We start from the raw sequence: 22,005 nt of genomic DNA on the forward strand, positions 1-22,005 counted from the left end.
CTTCCTGGTCACAGTTAACACAAGCACACACCACTGCCGTGTGGCCCTGCTCCATGGTGATACCCACAGCGGGGCAGAGGGCAGCCGTCCAGCCAGAGCAGACAGACACAGCCCCCTGGTCCTCCCTCACCTGCAGCCCACCCACAGCTGAAAACAATATATGCACACTGACCCTTTCCTTTCTCGATTGGTTAGAACAGGGATTTCAGATGGTTCCAGGGACAGGCAGGAAATGGAGATTCCCCAGGAGACTGTGCTGTGTCTGTGTCTCTGTTCATTTAACAGGTGTTAAGTGAACTTCAAGATGACGAGTACACCAGACGTCAGGTTAGAGTATTTGGAGAGTGTCGCTTCCATCATCCTAAAGTTCAAGCCGGACAAGTGGAGTAAAATGGTCGGAGCAGAAGAGAACATGGGTTTGTTCACCGAATTCTTTGAGAAACCGGACATCCTAGTTCTGGTGCTGACCCTCAACCCCGCCGGCATGATCGTACCGTGCCTGGGCTTCCCGGCCTCCCTCAAGTCCAAAGGGATGTACTTCATCAAGAAGAAACCTGATAACATCAGCAAGGACAACTACAAGGACCGTCTGGTCTATGGGGACATAAGCCCCACTCCCGTGGACCAGCTGATTGCCATCGTGGAGGAGGTGGGTGCATCTGGGCCTTGCTGGGGCAGGGCAGAGGGCCTAGGAGAAGCAACACCTGTTTCTCATACTTTGAGTGAGTGGCCTTGAGCACTGCTACTCAGGGAGCAGGTCCAGGGGCCAGCAGCATCTGCATCACCTAGAAGGCGGTCAGGTATTTGAGAGCTCAGGCCCGGCTGCCCTGACCGCTGAGACAGATCAGCTTTCTAACATGGCCTCCAGCTGATGCTGTGCATGGGAAGGCTGAGTGGCCCTGGCCACCACCTGTCCTCTCTCGAAATCATTAGAACCTCCCTACTGCACTTGGGACATCCCTGCCTGTAGCCTCAGAAGGCATGGGCCATTTGAGATCCAGTAGATGGGTCTCCTAGTTCTGAGACTTCAAGCAAAGAAAGGGGACAAGCAGGTGCTGCTCTACGTATCTCTCCACTGTTGGCAGGCATGGCAGGTGCAGCTCCCTCTGGAGAGTCAGACCAGCCAGAGTTCCAGTGACTTAGCCTTCCTAGTCATCGTTCTCTTCATCTGTGAGATGGGGCCGTGCGTCCCTGCCTTGCGCAGACTCAGGCCACAGGGGGCGCTCAGCCAGGACCCAGGCCAGCCTCCTCTCACATCCACCGAGGCAGCTGCCATGGCCCAAAGCTGGAGCACACGGGTGTTTGTCATTCTCTGCTCGGGCTGCCCTAACAAAGCACCACAATCTGGAGGCTGCAAGTCCCAGATCAAGGTGTGAGCTGGGCTGGTTCCTTCTGAGGCCTCTCTCCTTGGCGTGTGGATGGCCAACTTCACACGGCCTTGAGTCTTCATGTGGCCTTCCCTCTGTGCGTGTCTGTGTCCTCATCACGGTCAAATTGGGTTAGGGCTCCCCTTAATCACCTCTCGAAAGGCCCTCTCTCCAAATACAGTCACATCTGGAGGTGCTGGGGCTCCCACGTGTGAACTGGGGGCGGGGGCACAATTTAGCCTATAGCAGCACTCTGAGGCAGCGCGAAATGTTTGCTTTCAGCCAGGAGTGTGTGCTCTTGGGGTTTCCCTTCATGGAGATGGCACAGGGGCTGGGCTGTCGTCACTGGCCTCAGCACCTCGACTGGCCCCACCTCCTTCTGCAATGGGAGAAGGGCTCGGTTCCCCCCAGGACCCGGGCACTGAGGACCCTGCTTCTCCTTTCAGGTCCTCTATTCCCTGTTAAACCAAAGCGAAAACATGAGCGGATGGCCCCGCGTGGTCTCAGAGGACATCGTGAAGCAAGTCCACAAGCTGAAGAACGAGATGTGTGTGATGGGCGGCAAGATTAAGGGGAAGACGCTGCTGCCCACCCCGGAGCACCTGGGCAGCCTGGATGGCACCCTTGAGTCCATGGAGAGGTAGGGACCCAGCCGGGGAGCTGGCTGGAAGGAGGGGCATCTGGTCCCCGACTACCAAGGATAAACCGTCTCACCGAAAACTTGTTTCAGAGCTGATGAAACCGAGGAGGGCAGGATGGTGCCTTTAGGTGCTGAGTCTGAGATCGAAGGCACAAGGTCAGAACAGGACAAGACACTGGAGCCCCCGAGACTCCAGCTCTGGCAACTGCTGGACACCTGTGCTCCAGCCCCTCCTCCATCAGACACAAGAACTAGGCCAAGCACGTCACATTGTCACATGTCACACAGGAAAGGGGATACCCAGCTTTAGGACATGGGTACTGAGGGACAGTGAGGGGCACGGAAGGGATTTTCAGCAGGTGGAGGCTGGGCTTCTAAATCGAGGCTGTGGCATCCCATCGGCCCACAGAAGCATGAGGACTCCGAGGTGTCACCTTGCACCTGCCTGAGCGCCATTTGCAACCGCCTAGTGTGTGCGACGCTTGAAGCAAGTCACAGTGACAGTGTGTTCCCTTACTCCCATCAGAGGGCGACCGCTCCTGCAGGGCTTATCACCTGGCAGGTCCTCTGGGCCCCCAGCAAGTGCCCCAGGGTGACCCCCATCAGAATTGCTGGAGGAGCCGTCATGAACGTGGATTTTGTTCCAGAGCTGGCCCTCCTCATCCTCTTTCTTGGGGGCACTGGCATCCCTGGCAACACCCAGTGTTGGCGCAGGGTCTCTCCTGGCTGACAGCCTCTCCCCCCGACTCTGCCCGGCAGGATCCCTTCCTCCCTGGACAACTCGCTGCTGCACGCCATCGAGACCATCATCATTGACTGGTCCCACCAGATCCGGGATGTGCTAAGCAAAGACTCAGCCCAGGCCCTGCTGGACGGGCTGCACCCCCTGCCCCGAGTCGAGTTTGAGTTCTGGGACGCCCGGCTGATGAATCTCAAGTGCATCCATGAGCAGGTGACGCCTGTTCTGCCCCTGGTGACAGGGCGCCCACTGGAGTCCTGAGCACCCAGCCTCCCCAAGGGGACCCCTGTGGGGACCCGGGTAACCCGTGTAGATCCCTCAGCACCGGCGATGGGGTCAGGCAGCCCCGTCTAGAATCTGTTGAAAGGCTAACTTTCTTCTTTCCTTCTCAGCTCAACAGGCCCAAAGTGAACAAAATCTTCGAGATCCTGGAAAAAGCCAAAAGCTGCTACTGGCCAGCCCTGCAAAATGTGTATACGAATGTCACTGAGGGTAAGCGGGTGGCCCTATGAGAACACCTCCCCGCTCCAAGAGGAAGGTATCAGCCCCTCCTGGGAGGGGCTGGGCAGGCCCCTTGCTGACCCTGGGGTGGAGGCGCCTTCCGCCTCCCCCATCAGCAGCTTCCTTGGGCCCCGCCTTTTGAGGAAGACCCATTCGTGAGGCAGTGGGTGTCCATAAACACACAGAGCTGCCTGTCACCATTTCTGACCATCGGGAGTGGGGTCCGGCTTCCGCTCCCCTGTGGATGAGCCCCTGTTCCTGTTTGGGGCAGGCCTGAAGGAAGCCAACGATATAGTTCTGTACCTGAAGCCTCTGCGGATCTTGTTGGAGGAGATGGAACAGGCTGACTTCACGATGGTATGTTAGCAAGAGAAAGGTCACTGGGCAGGGGCTGGGCTTGTGTCTTGGGGGAACAGGGGCCGCGGGCTTCCTGGCTGTGGTCGGGCACGAGGACCTGGCGAGTGCCTCTTCCTTCCCCTTGGGGGTCCCCTCCTGGAGCCGTGGGGAGGGGCGTGCTGAGGTGCTGAGACAAAGTACCCGACCGGCCCGTCTCTCCCCAGCTCCCGACCTTCATCGCCAAGGTGCTGTATACCATCTGCTCCATCTGGGCCACGTCCGAGCACTACAACACGCCCTCCAGGGTCCTCGTCATCCTGCAGGAGTTCTGCAACCAGCTCATCGAGATGGTAGCCCCCCGGCCCTGGCCACCTTCCCTGTCTCCTGATTGGTGCCCCCTCATCCCGCCCCGTGTTCCCCAGCAGTTTAAAAACAGGCAGAGATGCTGGTGCAGGGATTTATAGGCTCCGGGCTAAGGCTGGGCCCTCTGGGTGGCCACCCAGGGTTCTCCCAAGACCTGGACAGTGCCAGCCCAACCTGTCCCATGCCGGGAGTGGGGAGGAAAGAAAGTGGGGGCGGCCCACTGAGTCCTGGCACCCCAAGACTCGGCCGGGGGCTTTGTAGGGTTTATCTGCTCCGACACCAAGCTTCCTCCCGTCTCCCTCAACACCGATTCCCTTTCCTTCTTCCATTTCACAAGCACAGGTTGCACAGCCTCCAAGGTGTGAGTTGCAGCCTTGCCCCTCTGGGCTGCCTGCGTGTGTTAGAGTCATGCTCGCAGCCCTGTCTGTAGGTCCAGAGGGACCTAGTGGCCCAGGATCCCTCAGCCGTAGCAGGACTGCGTTTCTGGACCCCTAGAGGGCCCCTAGTCATCTACCATCAAAATCTGGTTGTGCTGTGGCCTTAGCCCGGGGTGAGGGTCCCGGTGAGAGAAACAGCTCGGGCACCTGCAAATGCCCCGCAGTCAGCGGACGGGCTGGGACAGCGGATGTGTCAGAAGAAGTGGCCCAGGGGCCTGGGGTGGGTCATTCTAACCAGTGAAACAGATGTGGACAGTGCACCTGTATGTCACCCCTCCGGCTGGTCCAAACTTGGGGACACCTTCCTTTCTGCCCAGACTCGGACCTACCTGAGTCCCGACGAGGTGCTGAAAGGCCTGCAGGGTGAAACTGAGGAGGTGCTGAGCGGCATCTCTCTGTCTGTGAGCGTCCTAAAGGAGCTGTACCGAGCCTACGAATTCTGCTGCACAAATATGAAGCTTTTCTTTAAGGTACGGCCTGGTTGTAGAGAGTGAACCAGCGGAAAGAGGTCAGGGTGATGTTGGCCCCGGCGTCGGACCCCATGGACGTGTCGGAGGCAAATGCAGCCTTTTCTCTCTCTCTCTCCCCCCTAGAAAGACAAGGAGCCGGTGCCTTGGGAATTCCCTTCTTCCTTTGCCTTTTCCAGAATAAATTCCTTTTTCCACCGCGTCCAGACCATCGAGGTAAAGGTGGAATTTGGCTCACCTCCCCCTGCACCACTCTGGCTGCCCTCACCTTAGGAGAGCTGTGTCTCCCGTCCTTATCTCGCTTGCAAGTAGGCTGCCATTAGGGAAATAAAAGTCACACCCAAACGTCTGCGTCATGGGGAAACCAAGTCCCTGGGCCACCTCTGCCAGGCCCGGAGCTGTTAGCCCAGAACAAAGCGACCCATTTTGCTTGCTTTTCCCCTTTCTCCTGCTTTCTGTCTATGAGCAGGTTCATGACAAGGTCAGTGACCCTGGTCAGGAAGCCTGCAGGCCAAGGGAGAGAGTAAGTGGGACTAAGTTAGCCCAAGTGAAGATCTAAGAAGGACCCTATTTGGATACATGGAATGACACATGGCAACTTAAAATTTTTTAAAAGTTTCAAAATGGTTTCCCCTGGGGAGAAGAGGTGAGGGGTGAAGGCATGGGTAGGGCAAAAAAGTTTTCCGTTTTGTTTTGTAATCTTTACGTTCTTTTTTTTTTTTTTTAACTTTGTGCACATTACATCCTTTAAAAAAAAAAAAGAAGGCGGGGAACCATTCATTCACTGGACAGTGATTTTATGATGGATGCCATCAACAGTGGCTCCAGGAAGGCGTGTCTAGTTCTCATCTACACCCTCTGGGAGGCAAAGCAGGAAGGCCCCTTAAGACTCCCAAATTCCCATCATGGAGTGTTTCTCCATGCCTGAAGGCTCGAGCCCAAGAACTGGAAGGTCCCAGCCAAGTTTCTGGCCAAGTAGCCACTGGTTCCTACATTATAGATTGTGAATCAAGATGATGCTTCTAGGAAAAGGGGCTTTTGGGGGTGGGGGAAATGGCCGTGCCAGCCACCCCCTGCCTGAGGGCTGTGCCACCCATGCCGCCCTCCTTGGGTGTAAGGGCCCCAGAGCTCAGGGCATGAGGATGCTGTTACTTTGCGTTAGGTTTGCTTGGGTTATAGCTGGATACATCTTGGACACCTGGGGGGGAAGTGGCATCAACCTCGGCACTGGCTTAGGGGAGGGACACGAGTACCCTACAAGCATCTTCCGTCTAAGCAGCAACAGGCACTGGGTCAGGCACCTGGGGGCTGCTTGTCATCCTCAAGAAGCCTTTGGGGTCTCAAGCGGGGAATAAGAGCTACACACAGAAGCGTTAGATAACGTGATAGAACTGAATGGAGTTAAATGCCAAAAGGAAGAGCACAGATAGCAATTGGGGATTCTGGAAAAGAAGGCACCACCATGGGCTAAAATAGTTGGGACGGCTTCCAAGAGAAGGCGAGGTGAGATCCACACCTCGGAGGGAGTGAGGGAGTGGGATTTACACGCAAACATCCATCAGGCACCCTGTACGTGAGGCCATCAGGAACCACCGCGTGCCTTTCCAACTGCTTCATCCCACAGCTGAGGAAGTGGGGCCCTGGTAAAGTGTGATTTATTTAGAGGCACATTTCGCCCAGTGTTGGGTCAGGACAAGAGCCCGGCCTTCACCTCTTCCTCCTCCACGATCACAGCTTGGAGCTGACTCATGGGACCCTTCCTTCCATCTCCTCTCTGCTACAGCAACAGCTTTAGAGAACATTAACACCAATCCACAGAGGGCCCCTCCAGACTGCCGTGTGGCCCCGGGGCTCCTCCCTGCCGGGGTCAGAGCTGGATGAGTGACTGAACCGTTGGCGTAGTTAGGAAGATGAACTGACGAGGGTGCTGGGGTTTCCTCCACCAGGATCTTTATAAAACAGCCATCGAGTTTCTGAAGCTGGAGAAAATTGAGCTCGGGGGCATGAGGGGCAACATCCTCGGAAGCCAGGTGACTCAGATCTTTGATGAGGTCTTTGAGCTGGTGAAGGTTTTTGCCGACTGCAAATACGACCCCTTGGACCCCGGAGATTCGGTAAGTCGGGGGCCTTGGCAGGATGGATGGCAAATGCCCCGAGAGTGGGAAGACACATGGAGGGAGCACGTGTGGCAGAGAAAAAATGGTGCAAAAGATCTGCCCCGGGACTTCCCTGGTGGTCTAGTGGTTAGGACTCTGTGCTGCCAACACAGGGGGCGAGGGTTCGATCCCTAGTCGGGGGACTAAGATTCCACATGCCGCATGGCAAGGCCGAAAGATAAAACAAACACCAAAAAACTCTGCCTGTGGAGCAGCCTCCAAGACGGTGAGCTTGCTCACCCCAGATGTAACCTGAATCCTGCTGAGGGGGTGGGGGGTGTCTATGGGTATTAGAGTGAGCCCACCCCCCTGCTTTGCATGCTGGTTACGGTTACAAGGTTGGTGTTTTAATTCGCTTTCAGAGTTTTGATGACGATTACGCTGATTTTGAGACCAAAATTCAAGATCTGGATAGGAGGCTGGCCACCATCTTTTGCCAGGGGTTTGACGACTGCAGTTCTATTGAGTCCTGTGCAAAGGTAGGATGGGCGGGGACTCTGCATCGACTGAGAGTTTGTCACAGCAGCACCGCAATGCCCAGAACGATTGTGGAGATGGTCTAATCATGCAGCCTCATTCATAGGTGAAGAGCTAGGCCCAGAAAAGCCCAGGGACCTTTCTCGGGGCCTTAGAGCAAGTCAGCAATCGTCACCTTGAGTAGCACTGCCACATCTTAGAGTAAGAGAGGAAAGTGAACACGAGGCGATTATTTTACTGAGTCCTTTTGTGCTCCGTTTATCCTTATATGATTCAGTTCCCCCACTACTTATAAGGAACAGAAGTTAGAGAGAGGCAAAGTTGCTATAAAAATAAAACACATCCACATTTTGAGCCACTGAGCCACACTGACACTTTCTTCAACATTTGAGACCCAAGAAATAAACACAGTATCATTACGGGGGGCCGTCTCTAGGTGGTGGGGTGATGGCTAATATTTGTCTGTCTTCTGTGTACTTTTCTACAGTTTCCGAGTTGTGTGCACGAAGTGTGTAGTACTTTTACAGTTAGAAAAAAACAATGATGTTATAAAAACACTTTAAAAATAGATTGCAGAAAAGCACTAAAACCCCTAGAGAGTGTCAACTTGAAAGAGAAACGTAAATGTCCAATACAGACATAGGTTGTTGGTTTAGCCTCTCAGATAATCAGGAGAATGCAAGTTAAAACAGCAAGATGCCTATTGTTATGGGTCAAGCTGGCTGGAATTGCGAGGAGCTAGACACTCGTCCCCACTGCTGGTTGGCGCACCCCTCCCCGAGGATCCCTCAACAGCAGGCACATTGGGGGGCATGGAGACGGGCCCCTGGACCTGCTCGGTCCAAGCTCACAAGGCAGCTTACATTCAGTGCCAACACACCAGTGCCAGTTCACCAACTTGCAGGCAGAACACTCAACACCAAGCACATCCTGTCTCTGCAGACAGACCTCTTTCCCGAGGGCACGCTCACCCTGCTATTCCCAGGATGGTTTTGAAACAAAGTCTAGCATTTCAGAGACCACCCCCCAACTTCTGTCCCAGGCAAACCAGGACCCTCACCAAGCAGTCAGGAGGGGCTAAATAAGCGTGGGTGAGAACAGAGTCTGTGTGGTAATCAGATGTTTCGCAGCATCAGCCTGTGTTACCCCTCCACTGCTGCCATAACAGATTACCGCAAGGGAAGCCAGCTAATTTAAATAGTAAACTCAGAAGAACATAACGAACAGAGTAAATTTGCAGACCCCTTACTCAAACTAGCAGTGCTCAGAAGTCAAGCAGACATGGTGATTCTAGGACTTTCCAGTGTTTTGCATACATCACTGTCTCATCAAATAATTCAGAACTCGGGCATTTACACCCATTCGTCAGGGTCACGAACAGATGGCTTGGGCTGCAGAGATCACTGGTGGGTTTCTCCTGGCTCACGTGGGACTCTCGAGGTATAGTTCACATAGCCTACAATCCACCTGTTTGAGGTGTACAGTTAAATGGTTTTTAGTGCATTTAGAGTTGTACAGCCATCCACAATCAATTTTAGAACATTTTCATCACCCCCAGTCATTCCCCATTTCTCCCCAACCTCCCCAATCTTAGACCATCACTAATCTACTCTGTCTCTCTAGATTTGCCTATTCTCACATGGCACTTCTCTAAAACCTTGAATTAGTCACCAATTTTTAAAAATTGAGAGAGTGCACATAAAAACCCAGGTTTTCACTCTCTCTTGGAAAAACAGATCTGACCCCACGGGACACACAGTCCCTCATGGTAACAAGTGGCTGCAGGGAAGGAGCTGTTCCTCACGATAGACAGCACGTCAGTGCTTCAGTTTGCCCCACTCCTCACCACTCCTTATTGTCCTAGCCCAGCATTCGTCATGCCTTTATGTGACCTGCCTTGCCCCTATGATTGAGGGGGTGGGGATCTCTGCAGGATGTAGTGTGTGTAGCTACAACTCATCTGGACAATAGATGTTGAGTATTTAAGTGGGCAATATATGTATATGCTTGGGCAGTTTTTTTATTTCTCTGTCTAGTTTTATGCATGTTTATCATCCATGACTCTCTACAGGTCAGAACTGTCTCTTCCCCTCACTTTGCAAGCCTCTGGGTTGCTGCCAGTAATGCAATGCCTGGAGGAGATGACCGATAATGAGCACATTACCTCATTTAATTCTCACAAAACCCAAGCTCTTTGCTAAATTCATTACCTACATTGTCTATCCCATTTTACCAGCTCAGACAGGTCAAGAAAGCTACTCAAGGTCACAGGGCTAGCCAGCAAGTAGGGAAACCAGTGCTCCAAACCAGCTCCAAGGTTCACGGCTGGCAGGATCCCTGTTCTAAACCACTCGTTTGGACGGGCTCCCGTGGCCGGGAAGGCAGTCGGGTTGACCTAGGTAGCACAGGGCAGTGGCTGCTCTTCCAGAGGATGCTGGGGCTGGGGTTGAGTTGGGGACCCAGGAAGCCCGCCACCCCTGAGCACAAAGATCTCTCTCATGCCAATGCCAGGCTGTCCTTTGCCTTTTAGATTCTTTCAAAAAATGCAAATGCTTGGGGATTTGAAGCTCTGCAAATGTAATGATCAATTAAGTCTTAGATGGAGTTGGTGCTCCAGGCAAAATATCAGTGAATGCAAATTAATACAGTGCCCCCATGCTGTTCCCTTCTGTGGAGCACCCTCCCCTGGAGCTGCCTCAGGCGCCTCTTTGGAGAGGCCTCCCTCACTTCCTCCTCCAGGCAGGAGCCCTCCCCTCACTCCGTGCTCCCCTCGCTGCCATCGTAACACTGACCTGCTCGGTTTTTCTTCTTCGTGCTTGCCTGATCCCCCCACCCCCGCCGCCGCCCCGGCATCTGTGGTGTATTGATCTCTATGAGTTTGTCGTCTTCCGAACTAGAATATAAACTCCCTGAGGGCAGGCGCTTGGTTTGGGTTGACTCAGAACCGAGCCTAGCACACAGCAGGTGCTTTGGAGCTTTCCCCTTGGAGGGAACTGGCCCCAACCGAGGAAGTGGAGCTGTTACCACTACTCACTCCCAGGGAAGACCTTAGGCAGAACCGAGAGGCTCTTACCCCCAGGGCTACCCAAGTGCAGAGAGTCCCAAGTAGGGTTTGCAGCCAGTGCTTTAATGTGGAAACACCAGGTCCTTCCCTATGGTGGGGTCTCCGAGAATTAAGACGATGCTGGAGCTGACGGACCGGGGTGCCAGGCGGTTAGTCCCTCTTGCCTCCTGTGCGGATGGAACCAGGAGAAGCACCCCCAGACCTTCTTCTGGCTGGGTGCCACGTTGCACTCTCTTCCAGTGATGGGGAAGGAGGTGGGTTGATGTATCCAAACCGAGACGCCTATTCCCCTCGCGATCGAGGGACCGTAGGTCCCCCCTTGGAGGGGAGGAGCTGGTCCAGGAGGAACTCCGGGTGGCACCTGAGGGACTGAAGTCCACCCCGAGGTGCTCAAACTGGCAAACGCCCCTGTTCTACCCCAGGGCGTTCTGGTGGGGAACTTCCCCGCTCCTGCCGTGGCCTAAATGGGCTTCTGCACTCCACAAGGTGAAGTCCGCTTCTAACGTGTAACTCTATGTCTGTGCTAGATTAGAAAGGAAATAAGGCAGAACACTCTTGTGAACCATTCCCGTCTCCGTCTGCTCATCTTCCTCTCTGCACCGAAGAACACTTCCTTCCCCCTTGACAACGCTGTGCTCTAATTAGGACAGGCCCTTGGGGTCCCCTCCCTGCCATCCCCTTGATCCCCTGCATGTTCCCAAGCTGTCTGGAGGCTCTTTCTCACTGTCAGTAATTCACACGCAGCCGGGAAAGTTCTAGAGCAATTTTCCACATGAACTCCTCCTGGCAGAAAATGAAATTAACCTCCTTCCTAGAAGCCAGAGGCCAAAAAACATGTAAACGTGAAATAAAAGGAAGAGGAGTGGGAAGGAAAAAAAGTCAAGAGGGTCAGCAACCTATAAGAGGAACACGTTTTTCCCACCTGTTACATGTCAGTTTTCAGAGAAAGGACGCTGGTGACCTAGTATGTCAGGAGCCTCTCCGCAGGTATCGGTGCTTAGCAACTCGGAGTTGCGGGGTCTTCCCGGGAGTCCGTGGCTGTTCCATCTGACTTTCGGGGACCTGAAAATCTTTCCTCCTTTCTCTGCAGCCATTATTCCACTGTTTCCCCAAAAGGCCATTTTTAGGGACAGTGGTCTTAGTTTTCGTACCAAAAACTAGGACAAATCTGAGACTTGGGTGCAGCCATTCCAGGCACCAAGGGCTGCAGCCCATATCCCAGAGAAAATAGGGCCGTGTGGTCTGAGCCCTGATGAATCCTTCCCGTCTGTCTCCTCTGCCGCGGGCACCCCCAGGCTCAGGTACTCCTCCCCTGGTGACCTCAGGCTGGCACGGCCTCTCTCTCCAGGCTGCAGTAAGGGCCCCTCCCTCACCGCTCAGGCTCAGCCCCCGCCTGCGCAGCCCCTGAGGCCTCCCTGGGCACCCACCGCTGTGAGAGGATCTTTTAAGAAACTCTCCTCTATGGCCCAATTTGAGCCATCCTCCGATTCCAGCCAAGACTCTAACTGAAACACCCAGGTAACTCCACCTTATTCTCTTCTACTAAGCTTTTCTTTTCTTTTTTTTTTTTTTTTAACAATTGCCAGTGTGTAGCATCCGCAGACCACAGTGTGATGAGCTCATTACTTGCAAGGTGCTAGGGCATGTTTATGGTTACCACCCTCAGATATGTGAAGTGATGTCCCCCACTGGAGTAACCAGGTCAGGGCTCTCGGGCTGACAGGCCATGGAAATGACACATTGAAGGGGACCCGGGCTGTCCCGACTCCTGGGGGAATCAGGCAGCCCACGCTTGAACCCCTGGTGTCACAGCCTGGGAATGTGCCAAGCTCTCCCTGTAATTTACTCAAACCTCCAGGAGCTGAGCTCTCCTGGTCAGCGCTTCCTGCTCTCAACACCTATGCACGACGTATGGGCCCTGTCCCCACTGCCACCTCCACCTGGTCAGCCCAAGGCTAAACACGGGCCCCCAGGGGCTGGGACAGTCTCTCCTCTGGAGCCTTCAGGGTAGCGCAGCCCTGTCCACCTTGATTGTGGACTTGTTGCCTCCAGGCTGTGAGAGAATAAATTCAGTTGTTGAAGCTGCCCAGTTCGCGGTGCTGTCATGGCAGCCCCCGGACGCTCCTACAGACCCTTCCCCACACCCAGCACTTGGCGACTTCAGTGGTTTGGGGACCCCACGTGGTTAAGATTGGCCTCCCTCTCACCTAGTTTGTTCCTGTTTTCCCCAGAGCATTTTTCAGAGCAAAACAAACTTCCCCATGGCAGCTTTTCTTGCCTGGGTGGGTCCTTGAGAATCAGTGCTCTTCCTAAAAGGAATAATTCTCAGGGCTAAGATATTTCTCCGAAGTGAGAGAGTAGCATTGACATATATACACGACCGAGTGTGAAACAGATAGACAGTGGGAAGCAGCTGCATAGCACGGGGAGATCAGCTCGGTGCTGTGTGACCACCTAGAGGGGTGGGATAGGGAGGGTGGGAGGGAGACGCAAGAGGGAGGGGATATGGGGATGTATGTACATGTAGAGCTGATTCACTTTGTTATAAAGCAGAAACTAACTCACCGTTGTAAAGCAATTATACTCCAGGAAAGATGTTAAAAAAAAAAAATACAGAGGGCTTCCCAGGTGGCGCAGTGGTTGAGAGTCCGCCTGCCTATGCAGGGGACGTGGGTTCGTGCCCCGGTCCGGGAAGATCCCACATGCCGCTGAGCGGCTGGGCCTGTGAGCCATGGCCGCTGAGCCTGCGCGTCCAGAGCCTGTGCTCCACAAGGGGAGAGGCCACAGCAGTGAGAGGCCCGCGTACCACAAAACAAAAACAAAAACAAACAAAGAAAAAATTCAGAAAAAAAAAAAAAGACATTTCTCCATCCAGTTACTTACGCTCCATCCAGCGTAAGCCCTGGTTATATAAGTGCAGTATTGTGGCTGCTTTTTCTTTTTTTTTTTTCAATTTTTGACATGGTACTTCTTAAATGTTTAAATCTTCTTTGCCCAAACCCTGATTTCTCCTGGGCCCAGAATAAAATTTTCCAGACCTTGGACCTAGTTTGTACTCTTGGTTTATCAGCTAAGTATGTAGGGGACCCAGCGTACATCAACGTGGAAATCATTGAGGCGCCCGGTTAGCCAGTTGCCACACAGAGAAAAGCTTCTTTGTCTGGAAGGCGTGTAGCTTCCTGCTCCTGAAACTGGGCTGCACATGTCGTCCCAGGCACGCAGCTGGGGGTGACGCCGGGGATGGGGCAGGTGGCGGGCCCTGGCAAAGGAGCATCTCTCATTTCTCCCCAGCTCCTGCACATGTGTGGCAGCCTCTTGGAACGGCCTCTGATTCTCCCCGAGGTGGTGCCCAGGTACTCAGTCATGCTGGAGCTGTTTGACGCTGAGCTGGACAACACCAAGACCCTGTATGACACCCAGATCGCGGCCTCGGCAGACGGGAACATCCCCCCTATCCATAAAAACATGCCCCCGGTGGCCGGGCAGCTCAAGTGGAGCCTGGAGCTGCAGGAGAGGCTGGAGGCACCCATGAGGGACCTCAAGCACATCGAGCACCCGTGAGTGATGGCCCCGGGCGGGCAGCGCTCCTCCACAGCTGTGGAGTTGGCGGTGGGTTGTGGGGACGTCTGTCCCAGCTCTGAGGCAGGCCCATGCTTACCATTGGCCAAGGCTTTCCTTCCCAGGGCACAGTCCCAGGAGAGACCCTGACTGCACCTCCCCCTCCTCTGGGTGCTTTCCCAGCGGGCATGTCAGGAAGGTGACCTTGGTGGTCACCCTCATGGAAATGAACAAAGACACCCAAATGAGAACAAGCAAAGGCTACTTCTTCGGTGCTGGCCAGAGCAGGGAGTCGGCCACTGTCGCTTGTTTTTAGCAGAGGCTGGAAAGCAGGCAGAGGAGTGAAAGAACCCACAGCAGAACAGAGGAGGCTCCAGGTCTCCCGGACTGGAGGCCATCAGCATGGGGACTGGAGGAGGGCGTCCTGTGTGTTTGGTCAGGAGGCATGTCTGGCTCTCTGGTTGGTCCTCAGTTGGAAGGGGAGACAGAAATTAAGGAAGGTGGCAGTTATGAATCAAGTCCTGGCCATTCAGGGCCAATATTACGAGGGTTATCATTTGACTTTCTGGGCTGGTTGCTGCCTGTGAGGGGCGTCATCCATGTGTATGTTCAGTGTCTCAGCCTGGAACAAACAGAGAGCTGGCTGCCTGCTGCATCACCCCAAGGTCTGGCAGGCACAGTTGGGGTGCTAGCGAGGCCCCAAGGGAGACGGCACCTGACCCTCCTCCTAACTCTGATTCCAGGGTCATGTCCAGCGTGGAGGCCAAGCTGATCTACCAGAAATACGATGAGATGGTGGAACTGCTGAGGAGCTACCGTGAGAGGATCTACCAGCAGTGGGCGGCGGGGGTGGACCAAGACTGCCAGTTCAACCTGGGGCAGCCCCTGATCCAGCGGGACCCCGTCACCAGCCTCATCCACGTCAACTTCAGCAAAGCGGTGGGTGTTGTCTGGCCGCAGCATCGGGAGGGCAGCTGGGCCAGAGGCTGTCCCGGGGACCTAGGGTTACCCACGGGGCAAGCCCACGTGACCCTGAGGCTGACCACCCCCCTCCTACCAACAGCATGGACTTGTGGGGTTGATGTTTATGTCATATTTAGCTAAAGCTTTATTATTCAAGTGTTGCTTAAAGTCTGCCCAGGATATATTTAAGTTATGAGACAGTCGTAGCCTCCTTGAAAATAGCTGGAATGAGTATGCTATTTTAAAGCTGGGCCGCCTTTCATGGGCTCCCAAGAGGAACTATCAATTTGAGAATTTAAAAGGAAAAAAAAAAAAAAAGGTCTTTTCAGGATCTGAATAAGTGGACCCTCTGGTCAAGTCGGGAAGGCTGGAGGGAATCCACACATCCAGGGCTAAACCCCAGGTAGTTAACCATGTACGCAGGCAGAAGCTGGAGCAGCCTGCATCTCTACAAGCACCTGCCTTACAAGGACGCATCTGCCCTGCTCTGAAGTCAGCGGTGATACCAGGAAGGCAGGGAACCCAGATGTGACTTTTCCTCTGAAACCTTCTTTCACCCAAATTCGTTCTTTCATTCAACAAATAGTTACTGAGCACCTACTTTGTGTATGTGCTTGGGATAAATTAGTGAACCAACAAAGATCTCTGTCCTTCTGGAGCTTGCCTCCTACAGGGAGAGGGGGAGAGAGAGAGAGAGGGGAGAGAGTGGGGGGGGCTGGTGGAAGGGCCAGGAGAAGAGGGGGAGGGGACGGTGAACCAGCATAATGTGTAACACATGAGAACGTGATGGTCGGTACCTCAGAGAATGGGAAAGGCAGGTAAGCGGGGAATGGACAGAGCCGGAGGAAGGGGGCAGGTTGCGGCTTTGGATTCGAGCAGAGACTTGCAGGAGGTGAGGGCGTTGGCCAGCAAAGATGGGAGGAAAGCCTTCGAGGAGAGCAAACAGCTGAAGCAAAGGCCAGGAGGTATGCGTGTGCCTGGCGTGTTGTGGCAGCAGCGTGGAGACCAGTGGGGCCGGGGTGGAGTGAGCAGGGGAGGTGCAGGGAAAGGGGGTGTGGAGACGACAGAGCACAGAGAGCCTCTAGGGCCCTGAAAGGGACTTGGGTCTTTGTTCCGGGCAAGATGGCAGCCGCTGCAGGGTTTCGAGCAGAGGAGGGCCCTGATCTGATGGATGCTAGGGTCCCCCTAGATGCTGTGTGTGAGTGGACGTGGGGGGAGGGCAAGTCCAGAAGCACAGAGACCACTTAGGAGTGTTTTGCTGGAATCCAGGTGAGGGATGATGAGAGGGTGCTGGCCTGGACCAGAGCAGCAGCAGTGAAGGTGCGCAGAGGTTAGATTAGATTTTGATCACAGGGCCGATGAGATCCTAGACAGGTTGGAAATCACGTGTGCAGGAAGAGAGGGGTCAGCCCCAGCATTCTGGGGCTGGGCAACTGGAAGGGGGGAATGGCCATCAGATGAGACAGCGGGTGGAGGCGGCCGGTGGGCAAGACTGCTCTGTTTCAGTCACGTTGAGTTGGACACGTCAACTGGACATCCACGTGGAGACGCTGAGTAGGCAGGTAGATACAGGAGTCTCAAGTCAGGAGAGAGACCCGAGTGGGGACATGAGCATGGGAATCATTCCCACATAGATGGTTCTTAACGCTGTGACGCTGGGTGAGGTCGCCAACTTGAGAGCAGATCGAGAGGGACCACATCCGCGGTTCTCCAACACTTAAATCTCAGAAGCATCAGAGAGACTGGTAATGGGGACCAGGAGAGCCTGGTGTCCTGGACGCAAAGAGGGGACCATGTGCCCAGGAGGGGGAGGGACCAGCTGCTGAGAGGTCACGTGAGACGGGGCCTGTGAAGTGACCCATGGATTCAGTAATGAAGGTTACTGGGGCCTCTACAAGAACGGTGTTGGCTGAGCAGCGAGGGCAGAAGCTCTGTCGGAAGGAATGCCCTGCTGTTGGCCTCCTGGGCTGTAACCAGGGGGTGGACAGGGACAAGGGAAGGTCAGACCCTAGGGAGGAGCCTTTCTTTAGACACCTGGGGGGTTACAGTGATGGTGTCCACCACGCTGGTGATGCCAGCACTTCTAGACATCAGGACCAGTCAGTAGGGTGAAGGCATCGTGATCTGCCAGTGGAGCCCATCCCCAGTCAGACCTCCCCCAGCTTTGGGGGCTGTAGAAGCATCCCAGGGACAGACCCTCACTTGTGCTGCTAAGTGCCATGCCACTGAGGCCACCCCCTGACCTCTTCTATTCTCTTCATTCACCTTAGCTGGTGGCAGTGCTGAGAGAGGTCAAGTACCTGAACTTCCAGCAACAAAAAGAGATTCCCAGCAGCGCCCAGAACCTGTTCTCACAGTACGAAACCTTCCGGAAGTTCGTGGGCAACTTGGAACTCATTGCCGGCTGGTACAATGAGGTGAGCTGGTGTTGCTTTGTTTTGTTTACCACGCTGGGGATTTTGTTTAGAACAAACACAGGTGTACGATCCCCACACAGAGTAGAACTGAGAAGGTTTTCCTATTCGAAGGTGGTTGGAGCCACCCTCTGGGGAGAATCCATGTCCTCACCTTTTCCACCTTCCAGAGTTGCCCGCGTTCCTTGGCTCGAGGCCACGTCACGCCACCTTCGGATCACAGCACCTTTGCCTTTGTTGTCATGTTCCCTTCCTTTGCTCTTCTTGGCTCCCTCGTATAAGGACCTTGCGATCTCATTGGGCCCACCCGATGTCAAGGTCCTTAACTGAATCACGTCTGCAAATTCTCTTTTGCCAAGTGCAAGGTGACATAGTCACAGGTCCTGTAGATTAGGACGTGACGTCTTTGGGGGGCCATTATTCAGCCTACCGCAGACACCTCATCCAAAAGGGGCCAATGAGATTCCCTCTCCTTGAACCCTGGGAATTTGGAATTGGGTCCCAGCATCATTCACACCGGAGTCTCAGAGGGAGCAGAGAAACCAGAATGAGCAGAAACATGGGCCATAGAAGGAAGGGAGCAGGCGGGTGGAGCAGACAACTGGAGAGGCCCCACGAGACAGAGGGGAGCCCGGACATGGGCTTTGTGGGTCCAGTCCCCAGGGCTCCACCAGCGCACCTCCACGGGACCTGAGCCAGCTTTAGTGGGCTTATGTTTCTTGCAGCCAACTTGCCCCCAACTGGAGCCACTGTGTGGAACCTGGAATATTTCTGTTTCTGGGTTTTGCATCTCGATCTGTTGGAGAGATGCTTACACGCTCCCAAATCCCTGATGTGACGGCCCCGAAGAGCATGCCTCGGTCGCCTTCCCTGGCCTGTCTTGTAGGGGCCTTGAACTTAATGCCCGGTTCCAACCAGAACGTGGAGAGGGAGGTTCCTGTCCTGCCCCTCCCCTGCCGGCTTGTTAAGTGCCCTCTGAGTCAGTAGTAACTGGAGCACAGCTCTGCCATGCACCTCCTCCCTACGGTGGCCAGATTTGACCAAGCCCAGGAATTCCCTGCCAAAAAAGAGAACGTTGGAACATCAAAAGATTCAGAGCAAGGCCTTTGGGACACTGAGGAAGCCTCCCGATCTTGCTAGAAGTGACCGCCTCCTACCTGAACGTGAAGTGAAGCACGCCAGGTCATGCCATCACGTGGATTTGTCAAAAAGTATCACTCCCCCACCGCTCACCCCGACACACCCACCACAAAACCAACCATAGACCCATTCCTTACTCTGTTCCACAAATTAGAGCATGGGGGTGACGTACCCTGAAATGTGTTCAAGATAAACTGGAGTAAGCGCCTTTTCACTAATTTCATTTTTTAAGATAAAATTTTAATTGACTCACTTATTGGTGCTGCGAACTGTGAAAGCCCAGGGCCCGCCTTAAGTGCGTTTCCTTGAATTAGCTTTCTCCAGAACCAGCTCTCTTCAGGTTCAAAGAACGCCGTGTTCATCCATTCCCTTGAACGCCTCCCAGACATGGTGTTTAGGAAGAATGGAAGCCTTAGAGATACAGTCACGTGGCAAAATGTTTGTGGGTTACTTTCAATGCAAGAGCTTTTTTTTTTTTTTTTTACAACGATGCAATCAGAAACAAACAAATCCAACAAACGTTACTTAGAATGAAACAAAAAAAATTGATCTTCCACTTCTGAATTTCCAAACAAAACCCAACCAGTCACATGCGGGGAAAGCGTGTTAGCTTCCGCTGTGAATGACATTGTTCTGCTAATAAAAACATTAGACAGGGATGGGGAGTCGGGGAGTGAGACCCAGAGCTCAGCGCCTGCAGTGACCCTTATTACTGATGCCAGCTCCCCTCCCTGGAGATGCTCCTGGTCCCTTAGATGCGCTTCTTATTCTTAATGTACTTTCTGTTGCCGAGAGAGACCCCAGGCCCCCAAACTGCTAATATCTATTAATGTTTGAGCTAGGTGAGTGTTGGAGTGGGGCTTTAAGGAATCTGCTGGGGGTCTGGGAAAAATGCCCTAAAGGTGTGGATTTATTACATAGGCCGCTGAAAAATAATAAACAGGGCATATTAAATGGATCTCATCGCTGTGAGCTTTGTTTACTCTGGGCAATCACAAAGGCATAATAACATTTAGCTCTTGTCTGGGCTATTCGTGTAATTGTTTAATATCCAAACTCTGATAAATGGAATCAAGATTTCACATTGACTCCCTTTATAATTCCGTCAGTGCTTTCTTTTTCTCCTGTCAGGTTTCCACTGGTAATAGCTGTTAAGCTTTATTTCTCTGCCATACCGCACCTTTTCTAAGAGTTAATTGTCTGAAAAGGAGGACATGGGTGGGGAGGGGGCACCATTTAAAGTACCAAATATATGTCAAGAATTATTGTGAGTGGAGCTGGGAAAGCTGGACGGCTACGTGTAAAAGAATGAAATTAGAACACTCCCTAACACCATACACAGAAATAAACTCAAAATGGATTAGAGACCTAAATGTAAGGCCAGACACTATAAAACTCTTAGAGGAAAACATAGGCAGAACACTCCATGACTTAAATCACAGCAAGATCCTTTTTGATCCACCTCCTAGAGAAATGGAAATAAAAACAAAAATAAACAAATGGGACCTAATGAAAGTTAAAAGCTTTTGCACAGCAAAGGAAACCATAAACAAGATGAAAAGAAAACCCTCAGAATGGGAGAAAATATTTGCAAATGAAGCAACTGACAAAGGATTAATCTCCAAAATACACAAGCAGCTCATGCAGCTCAATATCAAAAAACAAACGACCCAATCCAAAAATGGGCAGAAGACCTAAATAGACATTTCTCCAAAGAAGATATACAGACTGCCAACAAACACATGAAAGGATGCTCAACATCACTAATTATTAGATAAATGCAAATCAAAACTACAATGAGGTATCACCTCACACTGGTCAGAATGGCCATCATCAAAAAATCTACAAACAAGAAAAGCTGGAGAGGGTGTGGAGAAAAGGGAACCCTCTTGCCCTGTTGGTGGGAATGTAAATTGATACAGCCACTATGGAGGACAGTATGGAGTTTCCTCAAAAAACTAAAAATAGAACTACCATACGACCCAGCAGTCCCACTCCTGAGCATATACCCTGAGAAAACCATAATTCAAAAAGAGTCATGTACCGCAATGTTCATTGCAGCTCTATTTATAATAGCCAGGACATGGAAGCAACCTAAGTGTCCGTCGACAGATGAATGGATAAAGAAGATGTGGCACATATATACAATGGAATATTACGCAGCCATAAAAAGGAATGAAACTGAGTTATTTGTAGTGAGGTGGATGGACCTAGAGACTGTCATACAGAGTGAAGTAAGTCAGAAAGAGCAAAACAAATACCGTATGCTAACAGATATACATAGAATCTTTAAAAAAAATGGTTCTGAAGAACGTAAGGGCAGGACAGGAATAAAGACGCAGACATAGAGAATGGACTTGAGGACACGGGGAGGGGGAAGGGTAAGCTGGGACAAAGTGAGAGAGTGGCATGGACATATATACACTACCAAACATAAAATAGAGAGCTAGTGGGAAGCAGCCGTATAGCACAGGGAGATCAGCTCTGTGCTTTGTGACCGCCTAGAGGGGTGGGTTAGGGAGGGTGGGAGGGAGACGCAAGAGGGAGGAGATGTGGGGATGTATGTATATGTATGGCTGATTCACTTTGTTACACAGCAGAAACTAACACACCATTGTAAAGCAATTATACTCCAATAAAGATGTTAAAAAAAAAGAATTATTGCGAAAGGCCAATAGCATCTAATGTACAATTTAAATGCTATGTACATCCCTCACTTGAGAGAGTAGACCTGTCCTTGAAAACTTACATGTAAATCAAAATGTTGCCAGTATTCCAAAGCACACCCGGTGCTTGTCATTTAAAGGGGTAATTAATAAAATCTGTACACACTCTCTGTCTTTGTTTTGTTTCTGTTCTGTGAATTGGGGTTTTCGAGTGTTACATGAATTTCTTAGCTCAGGGTAGACCCGTATCAAGCCTCTTTGGAACCTACCCTACCGTTCACTCTGATGCTTTAACAAGTGAAACAGCTTCTCCACAGATCCTGGACCTCCTTTGTATAATCACATTTTGAGCCTTAGATCATAGGCAAGGCGATGCTCTGAGAAATGTTCCAGAAGCACCCCAATTACCAGTGTGTATTCCTCTGATTTTCTTTTTATGATTCTAAGCCAGATATTTTAAGTTTTGCATTATGTACACACTGTTTTTGCATTAGTGAATTTCCTTTTTCTACCCCATAACATGGGTGATTAGGAGTTAAGTATATGCATAAATCCTTGGTGATAAAAAATAATTTTAAAAGTTGGAATCTCCTGAACTTTGATGTACACATAATTCCCAATTAAATAACACTAACTGTAATTGGTTTGGTTGGTACTGAGTAATAAACACCTTTACCAGGAGATGATTTTAAACCTGCTTGGATTTGGAACAAAGGC

General features: G+C 52.3%; 1 protein-coding gene across 2 annotated transcripts in view; it reads left to right on the forward strand.

Moving 5' to 3' along the window:
• Positions 1-304: 304 nt before the first annotated feature.
• Positions 305-22,005, forward strand: part of DNAH17 (dynein axonemal heavy chain 17) — a gene marked incomplete at its 5' end in the record, with an annotated part of 111,651 nt that continues 89,950 nt past the window's right edge. The window contains 13 exons of one of the 2 annotated variants that reach the window (XM_082602739.1): positions 305-649; positions 1,814-2,007; positions 2,767-2,959; positions 3,139-3,238; positions 3,519-3,604; positions 3,808-3,933; positions 4,701-4,853; positions 4,977-5,066; positions 6,797-6,964; positions 7,369-7,485; positions 13,839-14,104; positions 14,849-15,044; positions 17,339-17,485. In XM_082602739.1, coding sequence (XP_082458865.1) covers positions 305-649; positions 1,814-2,007; positions 2,767-2,959; positions 3,139-3,238; positions 3,519-3,604; positions 3,808-3,933; positions 4,701-4,853; positions 4,977-5,066; positions 6,797-6,964; positions 7,369-7,485; positions 13,839-14,104; positions 14,849-15,044; positions 17,339-17,485 — 2,181 coding nt within the window. The remainder of the gene's footprint in view (positions 650-1,813; positions 2,008-2,766; positions 2,960-3,138; positions 3,239-3,518; positions 3,605-3,807; positions 3,934-4,700; positions 4,854-4,976; positions 5,067-6,796; positions 6,965-7,368; positions 7,486-13,838; positions 14,105-14,848; positions 15,045-17,338; positions 17,486-22,005) is intronic. The other variant, XM_082602740.1, reaches the window with a different exon arrangement.

Source organism: Mesoplodon mirus, assembly GCF_964341445.2.
Source record: "Mesoplodon mirus genome assembly, chromosome: 18".
Lineage (NCBI taxonomy): Eukaryota > Metazoa > Chordata > Mammalia > Artiodactyla > Ziphiidae > Mesoplodon > Mesoplodon mirus.